At 38.3% G+C, this 27,628-nt stretch overlaps 1 protein-coding gene across 1 annotated transcript; it reads right to left on the reverse strand.

Annotated features, from left to right (window-relative positions):
• Positions 1 to 131: 131 nt before the first annotated feature.
• On the reverse strand, positions 132 to 27,628 carry MRPS35 (mitochondrial ribosomal protein S35). Its single transcript, XM_040545014.1, has 8 exons — positions 27,362 to 27,628; positions 24,571 to 24,614; positions 23,507 to 23,674; positions 23,060 to 23,120; positions 20,557 to 20,696; positions 17,909 to 18,018; positions 15,018 to 15,087; positions 132 to 631 (listed from the first exon to the last, which is right to left on the reverse strand). The coding sequence occupies exons 1-8, from the start codon at positions 27,486 to 27,488 to the stop codon at positions 353 to 355; spliced, it is 999 nt and encodes a 332-aa protein (XP_040400948.1). The 5' UTR covers positions 27,489 to 27,628; the 3' UTR covers positions 132 to 352.

Raw genomic sequence — 27,628 nt, forward strand, 5'->3', positions numbered from 1 at the left:
TATTGCTTTTGAAAACTGTTTAATTATATGCCAAGAAGTTGTGTGAGAAGTCAGAATGTGATTAAACACAGAACTGTGCCCGGATCTCCCATGCTAAGAAAGCACAGAATAGAATGTTCAAGTTCCCAATATGACTCAAAATATACTTTATTCAAAGAACAAGATTCATGAACAGAAAAAATATGTTTACAAGAAAATCCAACAATGAAGAAATATCTGACTACTTTTAAAATTAATTCATCAAGTCTCATAGTTTTGGTTAAGGTTCCAAATAATTATATATCCATATCATACATAACTATTAACTATAGTTTAATATTTCTATAATAATCAGATGTACTTGCAGAATCTTTCATGGTAATACTTGTATATTTAATAATTTCTTCACAGATTCCTTATACTGAGACATGTTACTTTCTGTTTCACCTTCATTTTTAAGTGCAGTTACAGAGTTTCTGTAATTCTTAACTACTTTAGATGCAAGAAGCTCCTCCTTGGTTACATTACTAACATTCTCTGTGGATTTTATTCGAAGTAGTGTATCCAGGGCATTTTTCTGAGAGCAGCTATTTTCCCAGATATACTCCTCCATGTCTTCTTCAGTCTTCTCACTCTCCCATATCTCTGTTTTCTGAAAGAAAATACACCTTATTTTAAAGACTACTGAAAACTGAAACAAAGCTACAGTAATTTGTAGAAACGTTTCCCTCTCATTCCAATTTACTTAAAAAAAAAAAAACACACAACCTTCTATTCTGGAAGACATTGCCTCAAACAGAGTTCAAAGAGATGCCCATATACCATTCATTTTCTATGCCAGTGAATTTCTTCCCTCCCACTTACCAAGTTCTTTATATACCTGACAGATATAACGAGACCAGTCCGAATGAGAAGAAAAGCTTATGGACTATATATACATAATGAATAATAAAAAAGGCTCTATAAGTAGTAAGTTTAAGTCAATCTAAATTCTCAAGCTTTGGAAACAGTCACCTAAGTATTATTGTCCCTAGCATATGATTTTGGTATGTTTACATTAGCTATAATATGCCAATTGAAACAGTTCATACCAAGTAACCTATGCTGAAGGATTGCTCTCATCATTTGGGAAATGTTTAAGTTGTGACTCATAAGGAAAAACACCAGCAATTAATCCATTTCCTCTTCCTGCAAAACACCGCTCCTCCAAAGAATCTCTATCCACAAGGTGCATTTTTTTTTTTAAACCTAATTGGTGTTGCAGGATTGGACAGGATCAGAAGTTGAGTGCAGAAGACGACATCATCCTAGTGCCTGTAAATACTTGGCTTAGGCAGTTGATCCTTAGAGTAAACTTTGTATCTAAACATTTGTCTGGTTTAGTGGGACCTCCTGCTATTTAAGGGATATTTCAAATGTCATAATGTGCCATTTTAATGTTTTCATTTTTATTGCACATTTGCAAATATGTATATGTAGATAATTGGTATACTTACATATTTTAAAAATATACAAATAAGTATTATGTATTATTAATGTAAATAATGCTGACATTATACTTTTTTTCCAACTATGTAAGAATCACAAATTGAAGTACTTTTTTTTTGGTGGCCATGTTTTTCTTACATAGTTGTGGTGTAAATCAAAAGCTTATTTCTCTGGAAGTAAGCTTAAAGAACTATTCTACTAAACCCTTCATAGCATTTTGTGTTTGGTCTGTTCTTGTTTTTTTTTTTTTTTTTTTGTGGTGTTATTGTTGTGGTTTTTTTTTTTGTGTGTGTGTTTTTTTGAATCCCTTGCCAGAAAGGGTTCTTCAGTAAATTTTTAGCTCTGCTATGCTAGTAACAACTAACTCCCATTACTGACACATGACTGCAGAATTCAAATGAACTTGACAATCACAGGAGATTTTCTTTATTTAATAAACTATTCTGTCTACTAGTCAACAAGGCTTTTGCAGTTGAATCATAACATTTAACAAAGTATAATTAATACCTGAGAATTGTTTTCTACCTATAACCCTGTGTGCTTGGGTCTGTCTATCTGAATTTAAAAATACTTCAATAAATGCTGCATCTGGTGAATAGAATCTCTTATCTTTTAAAGCAGAGTCCAAATGTTTAGTCAGAAACAGTAATTAACATTACTAAAAGGCTCATATGACTGACATTAAAACCTGGACACAATACAACACAGAAGTAAAAGAACTTCATTCACTTTCTAGAGGGAAATAAAAGACATACTCTAGTCTAGTCTACTGTTTATTGCTAAAACAGTAGTAGAGCAAGTTAGTAAGTTATTCCTTGTGTGTTTGAAAAACAACAGGAATCAAAATGGAGACTGACATTCTTAAAATTAAGAACAATATCCTGTTTTATATATCCCTCATTTATTTGCACAACAGCTATCCAAGACATTTTTTAAAGCAAAACTTCTCTCACAGGGATTGGATTTCTCAAGAGTAAAGGAATATGGGTATCACCCCTGGTCAGTTTCTGGACCATTTGCCAGAGTCAAGTTTGAAGTTCATACAAAAGATCACTGTGAGGCTTTTAAACGCCTTCAAGTTACAGTGGAGACAACAAGTACTAATCACAGTTATTACATTTATCTCTGCACAAATTACTTATGGGATTTCAGATATGCATGCTGATAAACAGGTTAAGAGTTTCCCTGACTCTTTTGAGCTACAGAACAAAAAAAAAAACACAACTAAGTATTTCTTCCTTGCAATCTTTCCCAGCAGAAAGGTGTATCAAAATGGATTTTAAAACAAAATCTGACTTCTGGGGGGTAAGGGAGCCAGGAAGTGATCTGATGGTAGGGGGAGATTTCAAAATCTGTTCCCCAGCCCTACTACAAGCAGCTTGTATCCACTACTGCAATGTTGGTGGCCATGCCTCAAAATGAAAAGTTATCCTGCTGTACACAGGTCCAGACATACATCACAAACAGGAAACTGAACAGAAACCAGATTTTTGCAAGCTGACTGTATTGAGCGAAACTTAAATACCTTTTCAACCAGATTTATTGCAAGAGGAAAAAGTGAACTGTATTTTCATTTGAAAAAGCACGAGGTAGACAAGTACCCACAAACTCTGAATAGTGGAAATATTTATTGCAAATGTTGTAGTCTCAGTCTAAAGTGTTATGAAGACAAATGAAACAAAGAAAGAACCTTTAAAAAGGAGGTCTCCACTCTGACTTTTGTTAGTCAGGTATTTTTGTTTCCTGCAAATTTAAAATGTTAGTAAAGAATGTAGTAAACGAGAATAAAACAATGAAAACTGGAATAAGTGTGGAGGTGTGTAACATCTTTCTAGAATCCACATTTTAGGAACTAGGTTAAAATTCATGAATGCGTATTTCTTTATTGAATCAACTAAAAGCAACTGCTTCATTCTATCACACAGAAGATAGTATCTCAGTAAGTATTAACCAGCCTGGCTGATAATGCACTCAGCTGATAATTTCAACTTTCTCTCATTATAACTTCCAATTAGAACTTGGGGGGGGGGGGGGGGGGGGAGCACAACAAAACACAAACACCTTTTCTTCTAAAAAATCAAAGGACTTAAACCTACTACTAAACAAGAGATACTTCCTAATGCAAATACATAAATATAGATGTCATAAACAGTAAGAATTTATTTCTATTTCTATCTAAGCAAATCTGCTGTGCTACAGTTTAAGCACTCTAAAGGTTTGTAAGCCTCCCAAAATAAAGGCTTAATCTGATGTGCTGACACAGCACATATACTGAAGTTGTACTCCAGCCAATGAAATAGCTTTTTACTTAAAAGTCATTACCTAAAAAGCATCAATACATACTGAAACTTTAACTATAAAAAAAACAGGAAATCGTTTTTGATTACTTAAGTAGGCTTTTCACTGTGTCGTGGTTTTTCTGCCAGCTTATCCTTCCTAAACTTTCTGTCACAGCCATATGCGGGTTTAGTATTGTCACTTCTCTGGTGTTTCTTTTGGGGAAGACATTTTAACTAAAATTGTATTTGGCACACAAATATCAAAAAATTAAAATTAAAAAAACATGACACATGTTAGTCAATCGACAGTTGACATTTTGGACAGTTTAAAAATTAATGCTGTTTAGCAAAGAACAAGTATTGCAGTGGAATTTTATTTGAAGGGAGGAGATTTCCTAAGTTGCAAGTTTCAAACTCTATATATGCTGGATTAAATATACTTCATTCTTAGTACTGCATGGATATAAGAAACAAAACAAAATAAAAACCTCTGTCGTACAATAATCACAGATTTCAGATTTTCAGGTAAGAAATGCTAGGATGCTCCAGATTATTGGGTACCTCTTAGCCAAAGAGGAGTTGCCAAAATAGTTATGTATATTTTTGGAGATATTACAGCACTGAACTGCAGTATTAAGTTGGCAACTTAAGAATAAATATCACTATAAATCTGTAAATCGGGCAAGGCATATTTGTATGTGAAGAGATTGGATACAATTTTTTTTTTCCTAATTGCTTGGTGACGCAGAACAGGTTAATACACTTTGGTCTGAACTCTCAAAATATTCTCCTCTATGATGCAGCAATGGCACAAGGCAGAAAGGACCTCTAGAGCATCAAGGAAAATTACGAGGAAGACTGTGAGGACTAAAGATTCCAGTAAGGGACAAGTGTAAAATAAAAAAAAAAGGAGAATAAGCAGAGAGGAAAGAGTAGAACAACAGAACTTTGCCTCAAAAAATAACAGTGGATGTAAGAGATGGTTTCATACTCAATGAAATTCAATAGACTTCATCTCTGGTTCTGCCACTAGCTTTGAGTCTCCAGCAGTCACCATAATCTAGACTACCTCTTCAAAAAACAGTAACAACTTTCCTAGACTGAAAGTAATACAACAGACTTCTATAAAGTCAGAAATACTACATAGACATTTTTTAATTCAACCAATGCAAGCTACAGTTTTGTTTCAACTTTGGCTTCATGATAAATATTTGCTTCAATGTTCATGCTCTGTGGTTCCAAGCAAAGTAGTTTAACTTTTTCCACTGCAATGCATATTTCCTGACAGTATATTTCTTTCTTTTGATTTTAAATATTTTAGTTCAGATATTCAAAAAAAGTTTATTAAATTGAAAATCTATTATGCCACCTAGCTTTATCTTTTCTGACTGACATTAATGATAAAGATTCTTTGCAAGTTATTAGATTTTGATCATTGGTGAGTGTACAATAAAATGCAATACACATTTCAAAACAAAGTAAGTACCTTACTCTGTAAGTATCTTTTTAAGTATCACAACATTAGAGATCACCCTTACCTCAGCATCAGGTTGTGTTATTTATATTATATATAAGGTATGGTATTGAAGGAACACTATTGTAGGAAGGGCATGATTATATCACGCTTTGTTATTCTAAGATCTCAGAGACAGGAAATTTACACTAAGAAGTCTTCAGTGATACTAAACAGTGCCCAGAGCTCTGTATCCTTCTCTCTCAGGTACATGCTGTAATCACTGGGTTACAGCCCTCCTTTTCTTTTCAACAAATCTCAATTTTTTTCCTACCCAGAGGAGAGCTTCAGAAAGACATAAGAGTGTCTTACGTATACTTACCTGTAATGGCTTAAAATGACTGTAGATGAAAAAAGGTAACACAAGTTAAGTGCTGATTCAAGTCTAGAGAGTATCTATGCAATTTATTGGAGGATTATCACTAATGATTATGTAAAAGTATTCATTTAGCTGCATATATACACACACTCCTCACCCCCTCCAGCATCTTGCAGTTAAATACTCTACTGCAAAAGGAACATGAAAGCAAGGTGGGTATCTTCCTCAAATTCATTCAAAATACACTATTTTGTGAGTTCATGGATAAGTTTTAGTTAAGCCTCCACTGTCACACTGCCGGTCCACTCCACAGTTTTCTCCTTCTCCCACCTTCCAGCTTCAACTTTTCTGTCCTTTCAGTTCATCAAGTATCATTAACAGCAATGCAAGCACAAGGCACAAAGAAGCACCCAGAAGATCCTTTGGCTATTACTGTATGTATTCTTATCAGCAGCTACTTTCCAATTACCTCTGCTCCTATACTCCTCCTTCTTCACTGTTCCTTTTAAGTCTTGAATCTTTTTTAATTAGACTTCCATGTTTACACTTTTAGAAAAAGCAAGAGAGATCAGAAGCGTGCACAACATTATTATTGCTTTTAGTATGTCACACTACACATTTTACTTAAGAGAGACACTGGAGAATAGAAAATGAAAGGGCAACTTTTCACTAATTATTTTTCCAGGTCTCTCTCATCTGTGTAATGCAAAATGATATCCTCCACGCTGCATCAACTTGTATTTGTATATGTTGAAAATCATGTGGATCAGGACCTCGTAATATTGCTGCAACTTTTTGTAGTCTTGACTGGTTTAAAACAACCCTGAATTATTTCCTTTTCACTCTTTTTCAGATCCCTTCTCTTTATAACTACTATTAATGTTTTTCCTTATTGGAAATTTAACTGTCTGCTTAAAGTGGGAGGGAAAGCCAAGTAAACTCATAACAGAACTTTACTTTTTAGTAATAAAATATTAATCTCAGATGAGTGCAAAGAAATCAGTTTATGCTCTTTTCAACCACTTGAGGGCAGCAAACTACTACTCTTTAAAAACAACTGAATACCATTAAAATACATTCAGTTTTTAGAGCTACTGTTACAGTATTCAAGAATTACCATTATGTAAAGCAGCAGAAATACACCTGTTTGAGCTGCTGTTTAACAATCTACCTAATGTATCTCAACCTTTCATTTGGAGAATTCACTCCAGGTATAATCCTAGGGAGTGATTTTAAAGGAATTTAAAATTTAAAAAGGAAAGTCCAAAACAAGTTTGATTCTTTGCCAGATGGTGCAAGTCAGATATCTACTGAATAAGTTCTGAAAGCTAATAAAAACACAACCATTTGATTAACAGCCTGAAAGCCATTAAACATGAAGATCGCAAAGCATTAAAACATTTTTAGGTTAAAAGTATTTTTAAAATAAAAAATCTTCTTTTCAAATCTGAATGTTTTAAAGATAACTGGACTTACGTGCCTGACATCTATCTGCATTTACCAAAATCAAGCTGCCAAATGCATCAGCCCGGAATCTGATGACACACTTCTTGCTACTTCAGCACCTTTTTAGGTAACAGATTCCAAATATATTGAGCTCTTTATTAGATTTAGACAACCTCATTAGCCAACCTGTAATTTGAATGGTTGAACCAAGAATGCAATAGGACTTGCAGATGCAAGTACTGCTCCCCCTGTTCAGATCCCTCTCAAAAATCAGCACACTGTCTTACTGTGGTTGTTTTACCCTGATGGGCAGCTGAACTCCACCACAGCTGCTCTCTCACTCCCATTCCTCAAAGGAAAAGGGGTAGAAAATATGAAGGAAAAGGCTCAAGGGGTGAGATTAGGACTGGGACATCATTCAGCAATTATTGTCACAGGCAAAAGAGACTCAGCATAGGTAGATGAATATAATTTATTGCCTATCGCTAACAGGCTAGAACAATGAGAAACTAAAAACAAACTAAAAACAAACTAAAAACACCTTCCCTCTCTAAAAATATCCACCCTCTTCCACGTCCTCCCCCTGAGCAGCGCAGGGGAACGGGGGCTGCAGTCAGTCCCTAACACTGTATCTCAACCGCTCCTTCCCACGGGATGCCATCCTTCCTGAACTGATCCTGCAGTGGCTTCCCACAGGCAGCAGCTCTTCAAGAACTGCTCCAACATGGGCCAGTACCATGGGGTCCATCCATCAGGAGCAAACTGCTCCAGCATGGGTCCCCCATGGGCGGCAGCTCCCCTCAGACCCCCACCTCCTGCGGGGGCTCTCCATGGGCCACAGCCTCCTCCAGGCCACATCCACCTGCTCCACCGTGGGCTCCTCCACAGGCTGCAGCATGGAGATCTGCTCCATGTGGGACCCATGGGCTGCAGGGGGACAGCCTGCTCCACCAGGGGCATCTCCACAGGCCACACAGGAACTTCTGCTCCAGTGCCTGGAGCACGTCTTGCCCTCCTGCACTGACCTTGGGAGCTGCAGGGCTGGTTCTCACTCCTCTCTCCCAGCTACTCTTTTGCAGCAGTTTCTTCCCCCTTCTTAAATCTGCTCTCACAGAGGTGCAACCAACATCGCTTATTGGCTTGGCTGGGTTCCACTGGGCTCCAGTGGAACTGGCTCTTATCTAACTTGAAGCAGCTTCTGGACTTCTCACAAAGGCCTCCCCTGCAGCCCTCCTGCTACCAAAACCTTGCCACATAAACCCATAATAGTTACCAAGCAACAACTATCAATCTACCAATGTGCTGCCAGTATTTTGAACAACTTCCCATAGCTTTTCTGCATTACCATGCATTTCATTTGAAACCATGATAACAAACATAGGTCATGGACCAGACAATTAAATCACTTTTCTTCCTCTCATCCTTCACTTCCTCTATTAAAAAAAACAAGCAAGCAATCCTGTCTGCCAGAAAGTAACAAGGACTGCCGGAAAAAAGCAAGAGACCCCTTGCCAATAGTAAGGGCAACACTATTAATTACAGGAATGCCTACTAAATAATGAAAAAATCATCAGCTTTCCTGCTTCCAAATAAAGGGTTTCTATTTGTTTAAATACAGATTAAATGCCAATATGAAAACATAATGCAGTGTTATCAAAAGTCATAACACAACCCTGGAAAGTCCTGAATGCCCTCAGCTGTAGCAGGATTTTGCTGAAGCCCATTGCTTATGCTTACGTGGGAAAACAAGAGACAGGAAAGAGAGGACACTTTCAAATGCAATACTCTTTTTAACTACTAATCCCTGGGGTTTATAGCCCAAAGGCTACCCAGCAGTATCCCACTTTCCCTAAAAGTAATCATACAGCCTTAGCTACCCTTCTATTCCCAGGCCATGAATGGACTTTTTTTGCACTCCTGCCACCTTTGTCAGTTTCTTCATCTTAACACTTACCAGCAGTCTTTCTACTCGTTTCCCCTCTCCTCCCTCTCAGTGTTCAATCTCTGCTTTTTCCTCTAAAACTCACCTCCACACAAAATCCAGTAAAATTTTCCTTCCTTTTAGTTCCTTCTCTATGCATTCAAAAAAGGGAGCTCTCAAACTTAAAATATGCCTGAACTTTCCTGCAAGATTCTCTCCACCTGATGATATCCTCCAGCATATGGGATGGCCTACACAACACCAGGCCTGCTGAAGCCTGACAGGTTGCACCTTTTTCAGAGGGGGAAAAGGATTTTTGCACAGGGGTTAGAAGCGCTGATCAACAGAACTTTACATTTTGAAGGAGGAAAGGAATAAAACCAGGCCCACTGTTGCCAAGATATGGGACATCAAGCCAAAACTTGAGCAACCGTGTACTAACGAGATCCTTCAGTCTACTCCTGAAGGTGCTGGGTACAATGAAGCACTTTTGAAATATTTCTACACCAATGCACACGGCACGAGGAACAAGCAAGAGGAGCTAAAAACCTTGGTTCAGTCACAGAGAATTTCTTGGTACACGAACTAAGAGAGACAACTAGGAAATGTACACTCTTACATCTGTTGCTTGTGAACAGATGTCTCACAGGTGAAGTGGTGATTGGTGGCCATCTTGGCCATAGCAACCATGAAGTAGTTGAATTTAAAACCTTCGGTTATAGGAGGAAAACTGCTACCAGAACTTCAACTCTGGATTTGGGGAGAACAGACTTCAGGTTGCTCAGGGAACTAGTTAGTAAGGTCCCCTTAGAAACTGCTTTGGAAGACACTGGGGTCTATCAATGCAGGACAATTTTTAAGCATCACCTCTCCAGAGCACAGAACAGGCAATTCCAAAATGTCAGAAGTCAGGCAAGTCAGCGGGAGGTTGGCTTGGCTGAGCAGGGATCTTATTCTAGAGCTTTAATTGAAAAAAAAGTACACAGCCACTGGAAACAAGGTCGGGCAACATGGGAGGACTACAGAAATGCTGCTCACCATTGCAGGGAGAAAATTCATGCAGCACAGCTCAATTAGAGTTGAAGCTCACCAGTACTGTGGGGAGCAATACAAAGTTATGGTTTTCTTTTAAAAGGTATGTTAACAGCAGAAGGAGGACCAGAAAAAAATATTGGTCCATTACTTCATGAGGACTGTCACGTCACAAACAGGAATACAGACTAAAAGAGATACTTAAAGCTCTCTTCGCCTCTGTCTTTAACACCAATGATGGTGATGTTAATTTCCTTTTACGACATGGTCACCCACATAGTTGACCAGGGGAAACCAGCTGATTTAATCTTTTTGAATTTCTGTAAAGCCTTTGATACTGCTTCTCACAATATCCTTCCGGACAAAATGTCCGGCATACAGCTAGATAAAAACATAATACAATGGGCGAACAGTTGGCTGATGTGTCAGGCTCAAAGGGTTACAGTACATGGGCTTACACCAGGCTGATGGCAATTCACTACATGGGTTTCCCAGAGCTCCATTTTATGGGCAATTCCCTTATGTTTTCATAAAAGACTTGGTTGCAGGACTTGAAGGTATAGTATTCTAAGTAAGTTTGCAGATGACAGTAAAATAATTGGAAAGGGCTGTTGACTCCATCAAGGGTGGAGAGGTCTTGCAGAGACACCTTGACAAATCAGAGAGCTGGGCAATCAAACAATATGAAGTTTAACAAGAGCACGTGCTGGATTCTGCACTTGGGACAGGGGAACCATGGCTATACGTACTGACTGGGAGATGAGAGGCTGGAAAGCAGCCTTGTGGAAAGCGATCTGGAGGTTTTGGTTGACAGCAAATTGAACATGAGTCAGCGCGCCCTGGCAGCCAAGAGGGGCAACCATATCCTGGGCTGCATCAAGCTCAACATTGCTTGCCAGTTGAGGGAAGTGAACATCCCTCTCTACTCTGCGCTGGTGCAGCCTCACTTTGAGTACAATGTGTAGTTTTGGGCACCACAATATAAGAAAGACACTATTAGACCATGTCTAGAGAAGGGCTACAAAGATGGTGAAGGGTGTAGAGGGCAAGACGTGAGGAACAGCTGCAGTCACCTGGATTGTTCAGGCCAGAGAAGGAAAGCCTCATCACAGCCTACAGCTTCCTCATAAGGGGGAGTGGAGGGGTAGGCACTGATCTCTTCTCTCTGGTGACCAGCAACAGGACCCAAGGGAACAGCATGGAGCTGTGTCAGAGGTTCAGGTTGGATGGAAAAGGTTCTTCATCAAGGGGGTGGTCAGGCACTGGAACAGGCTCCCCAAAGGAGTGGTAACAGCATCTAACTGTAACTGTTACAGTGCTAACAGTGCTGGAGTTCAAGAAACATTTGGACAATGCTCTCAGACACACTGTCTGATTTTTTGGGTGGTCCTGTGTAAAGCCAAGAGTTGGATTTGATGATGCACATAAGCCCCTTAAAACTCAGGATGCTCTACAATTCTGTGGTATCTTCAGAGCCTTTCACCATTTAGCTACTGTTTTCTTGCATCATCCATTAACTGCTAGCAAGTTAGAGGAGAAAAATGCCTATTTTAGCGCACTAACCTATCCTCATGCTTCCTTCACTTTGGCTGTGGTACCTCTCAGAAACCAGCTAGCCAAATTTGTTTTGGATAACCTTTTATTCATTTCTTTAAATGCAAACAAACTCCCTTCACCACATCCCAAAGCAAGAAAGAAAACTATTTTTAACCATGCTCTGAGGGTGAGTGGTACACATTGTTGATAATTTTCCCTCTTTCCTTTTTGTCTGTCACAGACTCGCTGCGTATTTCAGCTGTAAACACATTACGACTGGGATTCTTGCAAACTAATTCCATCCAAACTCTCTACCTGCTCTACGAACAGAATTGCTGAGATGTGGATGCCCTTGGTTTTCATTGAAGCTAAGACTGGAAGACCATCCTAGAAAAGTTGTACTACAGAGGATACTGTTGAGACACAATGATGAATTTTGCCTTCTAACCATGTATATACAAAGACAGACAAGCCAGAGCTAAACTCTTCATACTCACTACTTTAAGATCAACTTCCTGCTGGAAATGCATCTCTCTACAAAATAGAGTGGTATATAGCATGTAGTTCACTACATACCCAACAAAACCACAAAGAACAGACATTCTTTTAAAAATAGGTTTCAGATTCCTAAACTGCTGCTCTGGTTTTGGTGCTCTATTTTATAACCATAATAAAATAATTATGCATCACTGCCAATTCAAAGGTAATTACACTTCCTGATGTGCATCAGCAGACAATTTTTCTTTTTAATATATTTACATGATTGCTGGTTCACAGAATCCAGCAACCACTATAAATTAGAGAGTTATGCCATGTTTTAGAGATAGCAGGCAAAATTTTCAGGATTAACAGCACAATTTACATGCCATCAGCATTGCTTTCACTCAGCAAGACTGGAACACTCCTTTCATCTTTTTATGGAATTCCATAAAGCACATGCATTAAAACCACAGTGTGGCACTCTGCTGGGAAAGTCACAGAGTCTTGCAATTAGTTCTGTAAACGGGATTGATGTTACTGTCTACATGGAAAGCTAATTCCCCCCAGCCCCCAATATTTAAAGTTCACACAGATTAAAACAGACCACAGATCGTTTGCATATGGTTTACAAAACGCATCCCAACTATCTTTCAGCAAATTATTAAAAAGGATTACCAGTGATCATGGAAAAAACAAAACAAAACATGTCACAGCAGATCAGTTTTTCATGGAAATCAAAGACAATTACAACTGATTGATGAACTCATCAAATATTAACATGGAAGCTGAAAGGTAATAAAAGGGCAAGAGACTTGAGCGTATTCAATACATACTGAACACTACCATAGCAATGTCATATAGCCCTGTCTTCTATCACTAAGTAATGCTAGAGCAAAAGACAGATGTGGTGTTTGCCTGGAATTAATAAAGAGAGCGGTGTCTAGCTCTCTTGTCATTGCTTAATACTGGAAACTGATCCATCTCTAATTTAAGATTTGTAACACAATGTAATGCTGTTCAGAAGAGAGACATCCATGTGTACAAAGCACTTGAAATATAAGGCAAATAAATATTTTAAGATGATAGCGTAAGTTGAGTTACATTTGATGTACTCTACCATTCCAAACATGTTCAAGGAAACTTCTAATGAGCAGAAGATACAGCTCAACCTCCTTATTTCCAGTCATCACTGCAATGATCAAAATCAAGAACAACAATTCCTGAAAATATTAAATATCTAAATTTAATTTAAATACTAACAACTGGAAACAGTAAGTTTGAATTTTCTTAGATAATCATCTATAATTTAAAGAGTGCATCATAACAGAGAAATCCAAAGAAATCACTGTAAAAGAGCTAAGGCCTGAAGATGTCTTACTATTTTGAGAGGACTACCTAAGAAATGTAATGAAATATCAATAAATTGGTATCTACGTTGGTTATTTCAGTTATATAACAATTTAACAAAATGAACTACTTGAAAAAATTCCAAATACATCCTATATTGAGTGATTACAGAAAAGTTCACAATGCATTCATTTTGGAAGAAATATTTTGGTAAATAGATGCAATAACTATTTCTATTCGGGACACTAACTGTGACACAACGAAACCCTAAAACTAACAGAAGGTGGGGATGGTGTCCCTTTTCTGAGCAAAATGGAGCTCAGAAAAGGAGTCTCAGTCCTTACTCCTTCTGGCTTGAGGTAAAATTTATGAGAGAGTATTTAAAAAGCAGACTACTTCTATATTGCAGCTATAGTTTACTACAGACCAGGAAAATTCCAAGAAAAGACAGATTCTATATAATAGATAGAAAGAGTTTGGAATTGGACAAGATCTAGACACTACACTGTATTTCAGTTTTTATAAATTTCATGTTGAAAACATGCCCTTTTGCTTTTTCAAATAGACTTGTTTTTAATCTTTAAAGCTGGTCATTTTAACAAATGCGTAGGCAAGAGGTGACAATCACGGAGTACACCATTTCTCTGGAATCTCAATTTCTATTTGAACACTGTACGTAGGTAGCCCAGCATGCTGCCAAACTAAAAGAATCCTAAGAATGAGGGTGTTTTCTGCTACACTTTGGGTCAGTTTTAGGCTTATTGTTGGAAACCAAGTACTAAGGTCAGAAATTAACTAACTTCAGAAAAGAAGCAAACTGTAAAGAAATAGGTCACAATTTTCTCCAGGGTATTATTTCACTGCCCAGGTAAGACACTAAAGAAAACAAAAACAATTTCAATCTGCTTTGCTACTGGGAATCAACATCTTCTAGACCATAATGATTTTAACATACAAGCAAGAGATTAGATACTGTATTTTATTCATGTGTCTGCTTTGTTTTCTAGTTATTAAAGCTAGAACACATCCAGTAATTCCTAGATACTTCAAGATGCTTCCTAATACGCTTTTGCTTCAAGATCTTTTTCTTTTTTGTTGAGTCCAATAAAAACTATACAAATGTGTTTATGAATCCTTCCTCTACCTACCATGCGTCTCTATACCAGTTTCTTTTTCAGCCTGATTTACATACTTACTTTCACATACATCAAAGCTCTTCTCCTAGTGAATCTATTCCAACAAACAAACAGCATTATGACAAGTGTGATATCCAGTTGCTTCTGAAACTTAATTTGAATCAGCTTACTTTGTCAATTCAGATAAATTCAAAAGTTTATGCCTTTCAAGGAAAGTTTACTTCCAAAAAATTTAAGCTTTCTGATGTAACGTTCTATGTATAGATACAACATATACAGAAAACAGCATAGCATTTGTAAAGTTAAAGAAACGAAGTCTAAGATGACTGTTGAAGATTCAAACAAACATCTCCACTGAATTTGAAGAAAGGTGGTAAGGAAGAGGAAGAGTCTGACATAGTTTGCCCTAAGTTGTGCACAGTCACAGAACTTTCCACAAGTTTCAATTAATGTTTAGTTTATGAAGATGAGAGGAAGGTAGGAGAAGGGGATGACGGGACAGGGAGTGAGCACATGTGGGAGATTTTTCTGAACTGCTTACCCAAGATTCATGGTACAAAACTGTGAGGAGGTGTATTCCATAATCATAGTTCTGTCTTCTTAGTGGGCACCTGAAAAAAACACAAACAAAGCTAGTGTTTCTGAAACCAAGTCACCATAATACACTTTTGAACAAAATACTAGATTTACCAAATTTTCTGATCTGTAACCTAAGAAATCTGACAGGAATGTGTGTTTGATTCACATACATTTCTGAATTACACATACTCAAGAATAACATCGCAATAGAAGCATGACTATTAAGGACGTGGAAGGATGAGCATCTGCAAGTCTGAAGAAAAACGTACAAAAAGAACTTACAGATCTTCAGGAACGATTAAAAACCAGACTAACATATCTTGGATTCCACTTTGCCCTTTACCAGAGATAGCCAAAGTTGAACACAACATACATCAGTCTGGACAGCCTAATAATCTCAATTTTTCCTGCCAGACCCGAAGGGAGGAAGACAGTGAAAAAATCCATTAGATATGGTTCAGAACAGAAAATCTAGTCAATGATTTAAGAAGAAAAGTTTAAGTCCATGTAGCTGTATGTCAAAACAATCACAATTTGCTGGGATTAGGCACAGCGCTACAAAAACAGTGTATTTCTTAAAATTAGCCATCAAAACTAACTGCTGAGACTTTGATGACATTAATCTCTTCCTTATGTTGATCTCCAATAACCTCCTGTCTTTTTTCTCACACACACTTCTTCCAGCAGGCTGTTATGTTTCACATCTTTTTGATAAGCAAGAGCTCCTCTCTCTCTTTTCTAGAGTGACTGATAGCAGGCACAGAAGGAACAACCCTTACGCTCAGACCTAGGAGACTATTTGTCCTGAACACAACATAATTTCCCAGGTATTGCTTACTAGCTCACCAAGGAACCAAACAGTAAGCAAAGTCAACAGAATCCAGTTCAATTCTAAACAGAAGAGACCTACACAAGTAATCCCAAATGATTTTATAGCTGTATAATGAGTTTAATTAGACAAAAATTGGCACTGCTACTCAGAGGACCATTATTGGCATTGCTACTCAGAGAAGCATTCCTACTTCCCTTTTTCCTCCCTGCTTTCTCTCCGGTCAGTTCCAGAAGCCCTGCAGTGAACTAGGTCAAGGACAGAAACTGATAAAAAAAAGAGTACTTTTGTTTTTCCATCTTTATAGTTTAGGGAGAAATCCTTTCAGCAGTAGTACTGATTTACAGCGGATTAGACTGTCTATGGTACTATATACTTCAATGATATAAGGTACAAAAAAAAGTGAACTTCTGAAGTTGTCTTAAGAATCAATGAGAATCATACATACTAAGAATTAGTGTAGTCACAACATAATAAAACACTTATTTCCATTTTCTGATTATCATGAGCATGAGGATTTATGCTCCAATCAAGATATAAAAATGGATGTTCAAACAGTTTTCCAGCTGGAACTAGTAGGTGACCCTAGTTAACTCTGAATTAATCATGTTTGTTTCACATTTCTGAAAAAGAACTATTTTATATTTCTACTTCCAACCTTCATTGACAAACTTTTATAAAAATACTCATGATATTACTTTGCAATTTAAAAAGCTGTATCACTTCCAGACACAATTCCCTGCTATTTTTTAAGTTAAAAACAAGTAATAATGTGAATTTCCCTGAAGTTAGTTTCTGAAACTTCGGATACAGGTTGTCTGTTACAAAACTAGTCATCAGAAATAAATCTAGTAAACAGACTGTACATATTTTTTGATCCAAGATGTATCTTAGAAATGAATACAAAACAGATTGAATCATATGAGACTACCTCTGAGACACCCTAAGAACACTCATCTGAATGGTTAAGGATTATGAATATTCTATCAAATAAACTTTTAAAAGGACTCAGTCTTCGTCCTTATTCTTCTGTTTACTGAAGAACTTCAGTTTAAAAGTAATCTGAAGATCAGTATGGAAAATCCTTTATTAAAGAAATGGATACTGCTCAGAGCTTGGGCCTTAAAGTTTACTAGAAAAAGTGAAACATCAATAAGCACATTAAAAAATCCTCCAGAAATGCTGCATAAGACCATTCACAAAAGCCCTAGAGGTTAAGCTCCTTTCAGCTATCCTGATGTTTTAACCACCAAGTAAGTTTTGCCACGGAAATTAAACTGTTTGTAGACCAAGTGGTGCCAGGAAACTACACAGACTTCTAAGTCTAGTCTGTTTAAAAGAGTTACACAATTTCATCCATTTAATATTTAATTCACGTAGAAATAAAGCAGTAATTCTCTGTCCTTCAGTAGAAAATAAGAATGGGAAAACAAATACTAATGGTAACAAAAAAAAAGCAAACAGAAAAGATGACCAATATTTTTTTTTTCCGAACAGTGAATGCAGCTGTGAATTAAAGTGTATTATGAATTTAGGTATACATATATAAACTCTTCAGAAATCAAACAAAACAAATTTCTCCATTGCAGCTTTTTGATCATAACTCTGAATAACTAGAGTGATTTGTTTAAATCTAGAACATGAAAACACTGAAAACGGTCAGGGCACTGACGACCTCATTTTTCTTGCCTGAACCTCTTCAGATCATTGTTAAAAGTAACAGAAGCTATTTGTGAAATATTGAAACTATAATAATAAAATACTTCTACACTGGGCTTCAATATCTGATAATATTAAACGTATATTAGGTTTCACAATATGTGATCTGTCCATTAAAATTTTAACACATATGAATAGCAGTATTGGTACATCTAAATACACATTTTAGCCTGGAGAAAGAAAAAAAAAACAAAGACGCAAGTTGCAAAGACATTAACATTAACTGGATATATACCCAGAAGAGATACTATGCTTTCTGCACTGCAGTTACTGCTAATGGCATTTTTTCCTTCCTGCAACCATACCTGTCTGTTGTAATAGTGAGTATATCTGTGTCCCTGCAGTACCGCTCTCCTACAAGTTTAATAAGCTTCTTCTTTGCATGGTCATCCAAATTCAGGTTAGAAAGTTTAACCTTGGAATACAAAAGAAAATACTTCTAATTATTTGGAGAAATTCAATATCTTCACCCTGAAAAATATTTTGAGACATGGTTAGGTGTATCTTTTATCAGGAATTAAAAGCATAGCTATTAAGTATGCACTTGTAGAATTTATTACAATTATATCACTAGTCAAAAGCTTTTTAACACAAGGCATGTATAAATCTGAATATTCAATTAATACATTTCTTCTCAGAGAAGCTGAGATAGAATATTTCTACTTAAACTTCTTTCATAAGAAAAAAGCTGTCAGTTTCATTTGTAGCTTCACACAGAAGCTGCATTTAAGCTGAGACACTCAGACTCAGTCTTTGCCTAAGCCACAATGCAGCTATGCCTGTGCCTGGCCATGGCCTTCACTGATGCAGATCCTGACCAACATCTTTAACTCACTGGCCTGACCTCACACGTACTGCATCTCTATGGATTTACTTGACAATCACCAAGATGTTGGCTGACTCTGGCTATTGTCACCACACCTAATCCTGGTCCACTGACTTCCCTATTTGACCTCAAGCTTGCCTTATCACTACAGACTTGTCAGGTGATTACTGGAGCACCAGATGGACAAGGTGACTATTACCAGGCCAGTTCTACTACCTTGCCCAGGTAGTAACTGCACCCTTTTGGGGAGTTCACTTCCCTGCCTGCTTTGCTGCTTCTGCATTGCCTTCGCTTTCAGAACAGCCTGCCCTCACTGCTGTCTGGCAATGCTCACACAAATTGCTGAGTTTTTGAGAAATACTTTCTTAACATTGTCTTTCTCTAATATTCACGTAAAGAAATAATGCTCCAATGGCTTTCAGACACAGCTCTGTGGCAAACATACAACTTTGTGACCATGACTTCTGAAATTAATAGCATGTTTCAGCTCACTAAAAACCACCAGCCCAGATGTCCAGCATTAGTTTGCTTTATCTGACATAAAACAATTTCATTCGCCAAATCAAAAAAAAAAAGAAAACCATAAACAGGCTTAGGGTGACATATATTTCTAATTCATATTTAAAAACAAAGAAATCTAGAGATGCTCCAATTATGTCATAACTCAGCACAAAAGAGAAAATTCAATTTAGACTACATTTGAAATAATTACTGGTGTTTAAAAAAAAAGCAATGTAAAGAAGCCTATTCGGGCTCTTCTTCCTTGTATCATCAGCAGCAGCAGCTTAGGAAAAACTGCAAATAATCAATTTTTACAAGTCAATTCCAGCTGATGCTGAAACAAGAAATACTAGCTTGCTTTACCTGGGCTAGTACTAAACATGACTAAAGTATAGAGTTAGGGCCATCCCTCATCAAAAATGCTTAAAACAAGAAAAATCCACAATATATGTACACACAGTTCACAATTTCTGAGTTCACAATTTTTTTTTTTTACAACACTGCTTCCTAGATTTTTAAAGTTTTTCTTCCCTGAATATTGTTATCATGTGTTTATCTGTACCAAAATGTATAAAAGAACACTATTCATTAATACAGATATGCATCTACAAATATGAAGGTTAGAACAAGTAAACACACCACTTACAACCAATAAACTAGTAATACGCAGAAAGAGGTGATCTTGGTTTAAATATATCCATATGACCCCACCAAGTTAATTAAAGTAAATCCTGACAGAAATGCGTAATGTCTTCACTCAGTAAATATATTAATGAGAGCTCATTGAAAAAACAACTAGATAAACAGGTAGCTGAAAAGATTTTCCAGTTCCGCAGGGCAAGTATAAAGCGGAATTAGAAAACAGACTCTCCTTTCCCCCTTTGGCTCTTCGCCTTTTGTTCCTAACACTACTGTCTCTTCTCCTGCATTTTGCCTTTCCAAGTTAGGAATTAAATATTTAGCATGGTTTTGGACAAACTACTGATTCCAGATTTGTCTCCATCATATTCTAGCAAATTAATATTAAGCATTGTAAGTCACAGAAGACTGAATCAACAGTATTATGAAAGACTAAATATTTATTTGGACAATGGTTAGTTGAGATCCCCATGACTACAGCACCAGTCAACTACATGAAACAACTTCCGATATAACAGTTCTCTGATTATATGCAGTGTAAAACAGCCATGGACAATGATGAAAAGTCAAAGCCAAAAACAAGGTCCTCAGACCTCAGATATAATTTAACTGAGATTTCTCACCAAAAGAAAAAAAATCTCTTCGGAAAAGGTTGGTGATATTTTCAGTAAAGTAAAGCATGCAGCCCCACACTAAGTGATAACTCAGAAGCGTCTACTCGTGGAAAAGCTGATTTTTCAGAATGTATGCTATTTTGCCTATATCAGAGCTCAATCTTCATTTATAAATACATATCCATATCATTAAAACCTCAATTTTAATGTGCTGCAATATACTTAATGAAATTCACCACTGCTTTTTCTGGACATTCAATGAACTATTTCCCATACTCCCTTACAAAGTATCATACTTGTAAATGTTTTGAAAAGAAAGCCAAGCATTTGGCTTTTTAAAACAAAGGTTGGTTTTTACCACAGTACTACTTACTCTTAGAGTTACCACTCTTGCTTTGGGATTACGAATAGACGTTCCTGCAGAAACATAATTCACTGTCTCAATTTCAACAGGAAAATGCTGTTCACATTTCTCATCACTGTTCAAAGCACTTGGCCATTCAGTGCAGAAATCTGTATAATAAAAGGAAAACAATCCAAGTAACATATATTTTTTCCCCTCAAATTATTGTAATAGATGTTTTAGTAGTAGTTTTTAATGAAACCATATTCATTCAGATAACGGCAGGGTCTCTGCTAGACTTGCTCCAGTATCTCAAAGTCTTTTCTGTACTGGGTTTCTCAGAACTGGACACAGTACTCCAACTGTAGTCTCAAGTTCCAGATAAAGTGGGGGGAACAAAAATTCTAAATGTGCTGGCTACTCTCTTGTTAGTACAACCCAGCATGCAGTTAGCCTTCATTCCTTCAATGTTTCATATTCAACTTCCAAAGGCTTGCTGGCCCCAACATGTCCTTTTCTGCAAAGCTGCTTTCTAGCCATATGCTCCCCTGCAGCCTGTACATCTGCATGAGTTATTCCATCCCAGACCCAGGACTTTGTAGTTGTCTTCTTTGTTTAACTTCATGAGGGTCTCAGCAGCAGATTTTTTTCTGCTTGTTGACATCTCTCTGAACAGCAGCTGTGTTACCTGTTTTGCCCATTGCCCCCCCCCCCCCCAAGTTTGTAATTATCTGAAAACTTGCTGAAGTAGTGCTCTCTGTCATCATCCAGCTTTTTATAACGCACATTTTTCACATACTTGGAAGCATGTGGCTTACAGGAGAGTTTGTTTCATAACCTTCCAAAGACTATGGTAAGGCTGACTGACCTGCAGTTAGTTGCCTGCATCTTCCCTCTTGTCCTTCTTCAAGATTTTCAAGGAAAAATATCCTGTTCCTCCTTGGCTATCTGTACTTGCTTCCACTTTCTCTGTATTTCATTTTTGCATCTTGGGTCACTCAGGAGTTCCCTGCTCACCCATAATGTCCTTCTAACATACTTGCTCAAATTCCTGCTGACTGGAATGGACCATTCTTGTGCTTTAACGAGGCTGTCCTTGAACATTCACCAGCCCTCCTTGTCCACTTTGCCCCCCAGGACAGTCTCCCATGAGATCTGCCAAGACTACTGAACAGCCAAAACCATTCTCCTGAAGTCTTGGCCATAATTACAATGTCTGTCTTGCACACCTCTCTCAGGATTTTAAACTCCACAGTTTCATGACCACTATTACCAAGGCTGTCATATATGTGACCATTCTTCCGTGTCTGTGAACGATGAATTCAGATCATCTCTCCTCATCAACTGGCAGATAATTTGCATCAATAAATTGATGTCAATATGCTACTTGCCTTCTTCACTTCTCTCAAGATCTTGAACCTCATCTTTTTTCACAACCAAGGACTGCCAGCAGCTTTCACATCCCCAACCAGCTCTTCCTTATCTGTGTCTATCACATGCAATAGAACCTTCCCATAGTCAGTTTGACCAGGATTTGCATCAAAACATTATCTATAATGCACTCCAGAAGTCTCCTAGGTTGCTTCTGTCCCATTCTGTTACACTTCCAGGACATGTTTAGATGGCTGCAGTTCCCCATGAAAAATCAAAGCTTGTAACTGTGAGGGTTTTTTTTAAATCTGTTTCAAGAAAGGTTCATCCTCATAATTAGCCAGTTTGGCAGATGCCCACCAATATATCCTTCTTGGCTTCCTCTCTGATCCTGACTCTCAAACTCTCAGCCAGCTTGCCACGTATCTTCAGAGCAAAGTTCTGCATCCAAGCTGTACTTTTTGGAACAGGTCAGCTCATTCTTCACACTGCATCTCAATCAAGCAAGCTTTCCCTCTGCATTTCTGACTCCTCAGATTTCTAATTCCTTCTGGTTCCTATGCTGTGTACACTTGTATATTGGCAATTCAAGACAGGTCTCTTATCACCTCCTCCATACACTAGCTTTCACATCAAGTTCTCTTAAATGGCTAGCTGGCAGAGGTGCTCTTGTTCTTCACTGAAACCTCTATCTCCCCTGCATACCTTGCTGTCACACAGCCTTTCTTTTATTAATGCTATTTTTTAAACGCATACCAGAATGACTGCCCATTAGCCGTGATTAAACCAGGCTTTAATCTTCTTAGAACTGAGTCATATCCATCATTCATTTTCTTTAAGACTATACATTATGAATTCTTCACTACAAACACTTTACCTAATAGTCTCACTGGTATACTGGAAACCTCACAAGACTTACCTGCCTATCACCTGTATGACTTAATGAAGCAAAATCAAAGAGTACAATACTAGCCAAAGCCTGATGAATAGCCAGCTTCAGAGGTGGATCATATCTCACTTCCTACTCCATCACAGTTACACTCTGAATTGTTTTAAAAATACCAGAGATTGTTTTAAACAATGTGCCCTCCCCTCCCCTCCCCCCCAAAAAAATAAAGCCAAAGAAAACAACAGCTAAAACAACTCAAAACCAAATCCTCACCTTTGAGAGCTGCACAGTGTTTCTTAATTGCAGGAGGAGTAAGATGCAAAAAATTGGGAATCTAGAATAGACATACTAAGAGTTACCAAAATAATAGCATTTTATTCATAAATAAAGGGGCATTACTGAAATCTGATTACACTTTCAACATTCATTAATGTAATCATTAAATATAAGATTAAGGTAAGAAGGCCCTCCTCAAGTCTCATTTAGCATAAGACTTAAGCCCAATTATAAGAGTCACTGGCATGATAACCTCAGCCAAATCTGCTGATTTGGCTCACTTGTATTTCTTTCTTAGGTTTGCTACTATCTATTAGAAGTAGAATAATATTCTATTTTTTATAGAAAACATTATCCAATAAAAATATTCTAATCAAAGCAGTGCAGTCTTAATGAACAACAATTTTCAAAGTTAACACGTACCAGTTCAATGTGGTACCTTACCTTTATAAGCTCTAAGTTGCCTTCTTTTGGTGGAGGTACTCCTCTCTTCACTGGGAAACCCATTCGAATCGGGAGAGGCACAGATGCAGCTTTAAACGCAGCTGCTGTTGGATAAACACTGCTCCAGTCCTGGTCGACAGCCATCCTCTCAGTTCTGGGAGGTGCATACTAACAAACAGAAAATTATGAAAGTTGATAGAGATGCTGTTTTGTGAGACAAAGCAGGAACACACACAAAGTTATTAAAATAGTATTTTCAGGAATTCCTATCACTAAAAATTTCAAAACACACCTTAACATCAAACATTAGCCTTCGTTTCCAATGGAATTTTTAAAGGACAGCCTCTCAAGATTTCGGTGGCAGGCCTCTCTCAATATAAATAATAAAACTGCATTTATTTCAGAAATGCTTAAGAAGATGTGGCCATTATCTTGTGCTGTGTTAAATCGAAGGAGAGTGGAATCAAACCAGTATTTAATAGTCAACTCAATATCCTGAAGTACCTGAAGCACCCAGTGGAGGGGGAAGAAATAAAACAAAGCCACCATTTCTTTTCCCAAAGCCCTTTTTTTTTTTTTTTTTTAAATCTAGAAGGGTATAGATATAGTATATCCATCTAGAAATGGATATACTCAGTCAGCTGGTCTGACTGCTTTAGTGTATCATTACATCTACACTTGGAAGTTAAAGTAACAAAAATTTACACCTGGTCCACTTTTACTACTTGCCTTTAAAATCATATCACATTACTACTTTGCAAATCCTGCAAACTCATACTGAAAACAAAATTAAGACATTTGCTTTTCTTTTAAATGCAGCTGTGTGTTACATTTAACACCTGTAGCACATGGTCTTGATACATGTTAATGGTTTTGGTTTTTTTTAGAACACAGACTGAAAACAGCTAGGAGATTAAAGAAGTTAGGTGTGCGTTCTGGAATTTCATCACATTGGACCATTTCACCTTGTTTTGAAGGTGTTTCTGTAGAAACTATTAAGGTTTACAGTTTAGACTAGTTTCTAAGACACCACTGAGTTAGCTGCAAATAGTATCAGTTTTTACCGATCTTACGAACTGTGAAGTCCTGCCTCTTCTCCTTATTGAAGCTGGAAGAAAAATAAAAAGGAACATTTTTCATTACAAACTATTATATGGTTTTGTGGAAAAAAATACAACGTAATCTGGATAGGCTGGACCGATGGGCTGAGGTCAACTGTATGAAGTTCAACAAGGCCAAGTGTCGGGTCCTGCACCTGGGGCGCAACAACCCCAAACAGCACTACAGGCTGGGAGATGAGTGGTTGGAAAGCTGCCTGGCAGAGAAGGACCTGGGAGTACTGGTTGATAGGCAGCTGAATATGAGCCAGCAGTGTGCTCAGGTGGCCAAGAAGGCCAACAGCATCCTGGCTTGCATAAGAAGCAGTGTGGCCAGCAGGTCTAGGGAGGTGATTGTCCCCCTGTACTCAGCCCTGGTGAGGCCGCACCTCGAGTACTGTGTTCAGTTTTGGGCCCCTCGCTACAAGAAGGACATGGAGGTGCTTGAGCGAGTCCAGAGAAGGGCAACAAAGCTGGTGAGGGGTCTGGAGAACAAGTCTTACGAGGAGCGGCTGAGGGAACTGGGGTTGTTTAGCCTGGAGAAGAGGAGGCTCAGGGGAGACCTCATCGCTCTCTATAGGTACCTTAAAGGAGGCTGTAGAGAGGTGGGGGTTGGTCTATTCTCCCACGTGCCTGGTGGCAGGACGAGGGGGAATGGGCTAAAGTTGCACCAGGGGAGGTTTTGGTTGGATATTAGGAAGAACTTCTTTACTGAAAGGGTTGTTAGGCATTGGAATGGGCTGCCCAGGGAAGTGGTTGAGTCGCCATCCCTGGATGTCTTTAAGAGACGTTTAGATGTAGTCCTTAGTGATATGGTTTAGTGGAGGTCTTGTTAGTGTTAGGACAGAGGTTGGACTAGGTGATCTTGGAGGTCTCTTCCAACCTAGACGATTCTGTGATTCTGTAATCTGCATGCTTTTTTTTTCTTTTACCAAAACAATATATATTAATACTATTAAGTAATTCCAAGTCTCTATATTGCTACAGACAAAATAAAAAAAAACACACCACCACCACTTCCTGATAACCATTCTTCAAATCAAGACATGAGAAAGAAGCCAGATGCCCTTAATAGTGCTGAGTAATCTTTCTGTGGAAATAAGAGGCTTTTCAAAGATTTTGTTTCTTTGCCTGTATAGGCAAAGGTGAAGATCACATACTCAGATTGCTCACTTTTTTTTGGAACTTGAGATAATAAAGGCTTGGAAGCCATTTAGTCAGATTAAGTTTATCCTAGAAACATATCAACAACAATTTAGTGGTTATAGGATAAAAAATATTTCACTAGCATAATTTATTCCAGTTTGACCCATGAAGAAAGAAAAATGAAATGAGTGAAAATACATTTTTGCCTTAGTAACTATGCTTCCGCTGTTCTTTCCCACACAGCTGCTTGGTCACAAAACATTCCCCATTAGCATACACAACAGCTAAACCAACTCAACAGTTCACTGCCAACAAAAGGAGATTTCCATGGCTCCACCTCTTCCTTCGACACTCTTTTTTTGTGCCAGTCTCAGGCCCATCTATCTTGCCTCTGTGTAAGTTTCAAGCTAACACATTGTACTGTTTTTCTTTTTGAATTTTACATGGGGAACATACTGATGAGTTTGTTTTCTGCCATTTTACATTGCTCATTGTGCATATTGAGCAGACACAGAGAAGAAGCAGCATAAAGTAACACAAAGTTTACTCTTCTTTAGCAGGCCTGAACCATTAAACTCATTTTTATTTTTTTTTTAAATCAACTGCCATCAGTTGGACTTCTGGGAAGGGACTCACAGAAATACAAAAGCCACCAAATCCCACTGGGTTTTTGGTATAAACAGAAATCTTCACTTTCTTGCCTTCAAACACACACACAAAATAATAGTTTGCAGTACTTTTGTGAAATACTTAAAAAAAAAAAATAAAAAAGATTCTATAGTAGCCAGACAAATGAAATTTGCTTTCAGCTATCATGTTTGGGGGGGGGGGGGGGGGGGGGGGGGGGCTTAATTTTAGTATATTGTTACAGTTTTACTTTTTGAGGATTACCACATTACTATGCAGTACATATTTAGCAAAAATCACTGAATGGACTTTACAAGTGGACGCTTTTGTTCTCATTGCCTTGTTAATTTGTTTTACACCCCTAACCCTCATAAGTCTCAGAAAAACTCATGAATTTCACAGTTCTTTTGTCTTCCTTATCTGTATATTTTAAGACTCTGATTCTGTTCTTCCTCTTCCTGCTATACAGAAATCTAAAACAAAAAAACACATATGGGTCTCTACAACAGCTCAGATAGAGTTCCTTTACCTCTTATTGCCCCTTATCATTTTTTGTGGTGCAGTCACGCATAGACACACTTCGCTCATACCAATCTTATTCTGTTACAAAGATTTCCGATTAGGACATCTTTTACTCCTGCAGTGCCCTGAGCCTCACCATCTGACAGCACCCAAGGGCCCTTTCCAGTAGCCTGGTCTCCTGAGCCTACACACAACAGACGTCCACACAGCCTAGGAAGGCTGTACCTTGCTCGTACAACCCTGCCCAACAGGGTTCCGCATGTTTGGACCCATTTGGGCTCAGAACTGGCAGAACTGCCCAGCTTGGGCAAACATACAACACACGTTCCTCGGCAAACCATGACACCCCCATTCAGAACACTCAAACTCAGACAACGCACTGCAGCTCCGCTGTAACAGGAACACAACACCTCGCTTGCAAACGTGAGCCAGGCGCGACCCGAGAGCCAGCCCCCACCCTCACCTTCCCGTTGCTGGCCTTCCCCAGTGCTGCCGGCGGGCACGGAGGAGTAAGCCGCCAGCCCGGCCGCCCGGAAGTAGCGGGCGAGCACGGCCCACGGGCCCAGCCCTGCCAGCGCCGCCACCGCCATCTTAGGGAGCTCTGCGCCCGCAGAACGCCCCCATTCCTCCCAGCGGCACGGAAGCTGCTGCGGGCCAAGATAGTTGCGAAGGCGAAGCGCTCTGGGTGGGGTTTCCTGCCCATAAACGGAAGGGGAGGAAGGAGCAGAAA

The sequence above is a fragment of the Cygnus olor genome, chromosome 1 (assembly GCF_009769625.2).
Source record: "Cygnus olor isolate bCygOlo1 chromosome 1, bCygOlo1.pri.v2, whole genome shotgun sequence".
NCBI lineage: Eukaryota > Metazoa > Chordata > Aves > Anseriformes > Anatidae > Cygnus > Cygnus olor.

Coding starts and splice junctions, on each gene's coding strand:
- MRPS35 (XM_040545014.1), bottom strand. CDS start 27,488: ATGGCGGTGGCGGCGCTGGCAGGGCTGGGCCCGTGGGCCGTGCTCGCC. Junction 24,615..27,361: donor GGAAGGCCAGCAACGGGAAG/GTGAGGGTGGGG, acceptor TTTTTCTTCCAG/CTTCAATAAGGAGAAGAGGC. Junction 20,697..23,059: donor ACACTGTGCAGCTCTCAAAG/GTGAGGATTTGG, acceptor TTTATTATACAG/ATTTCTGCACTGAATGGCCA.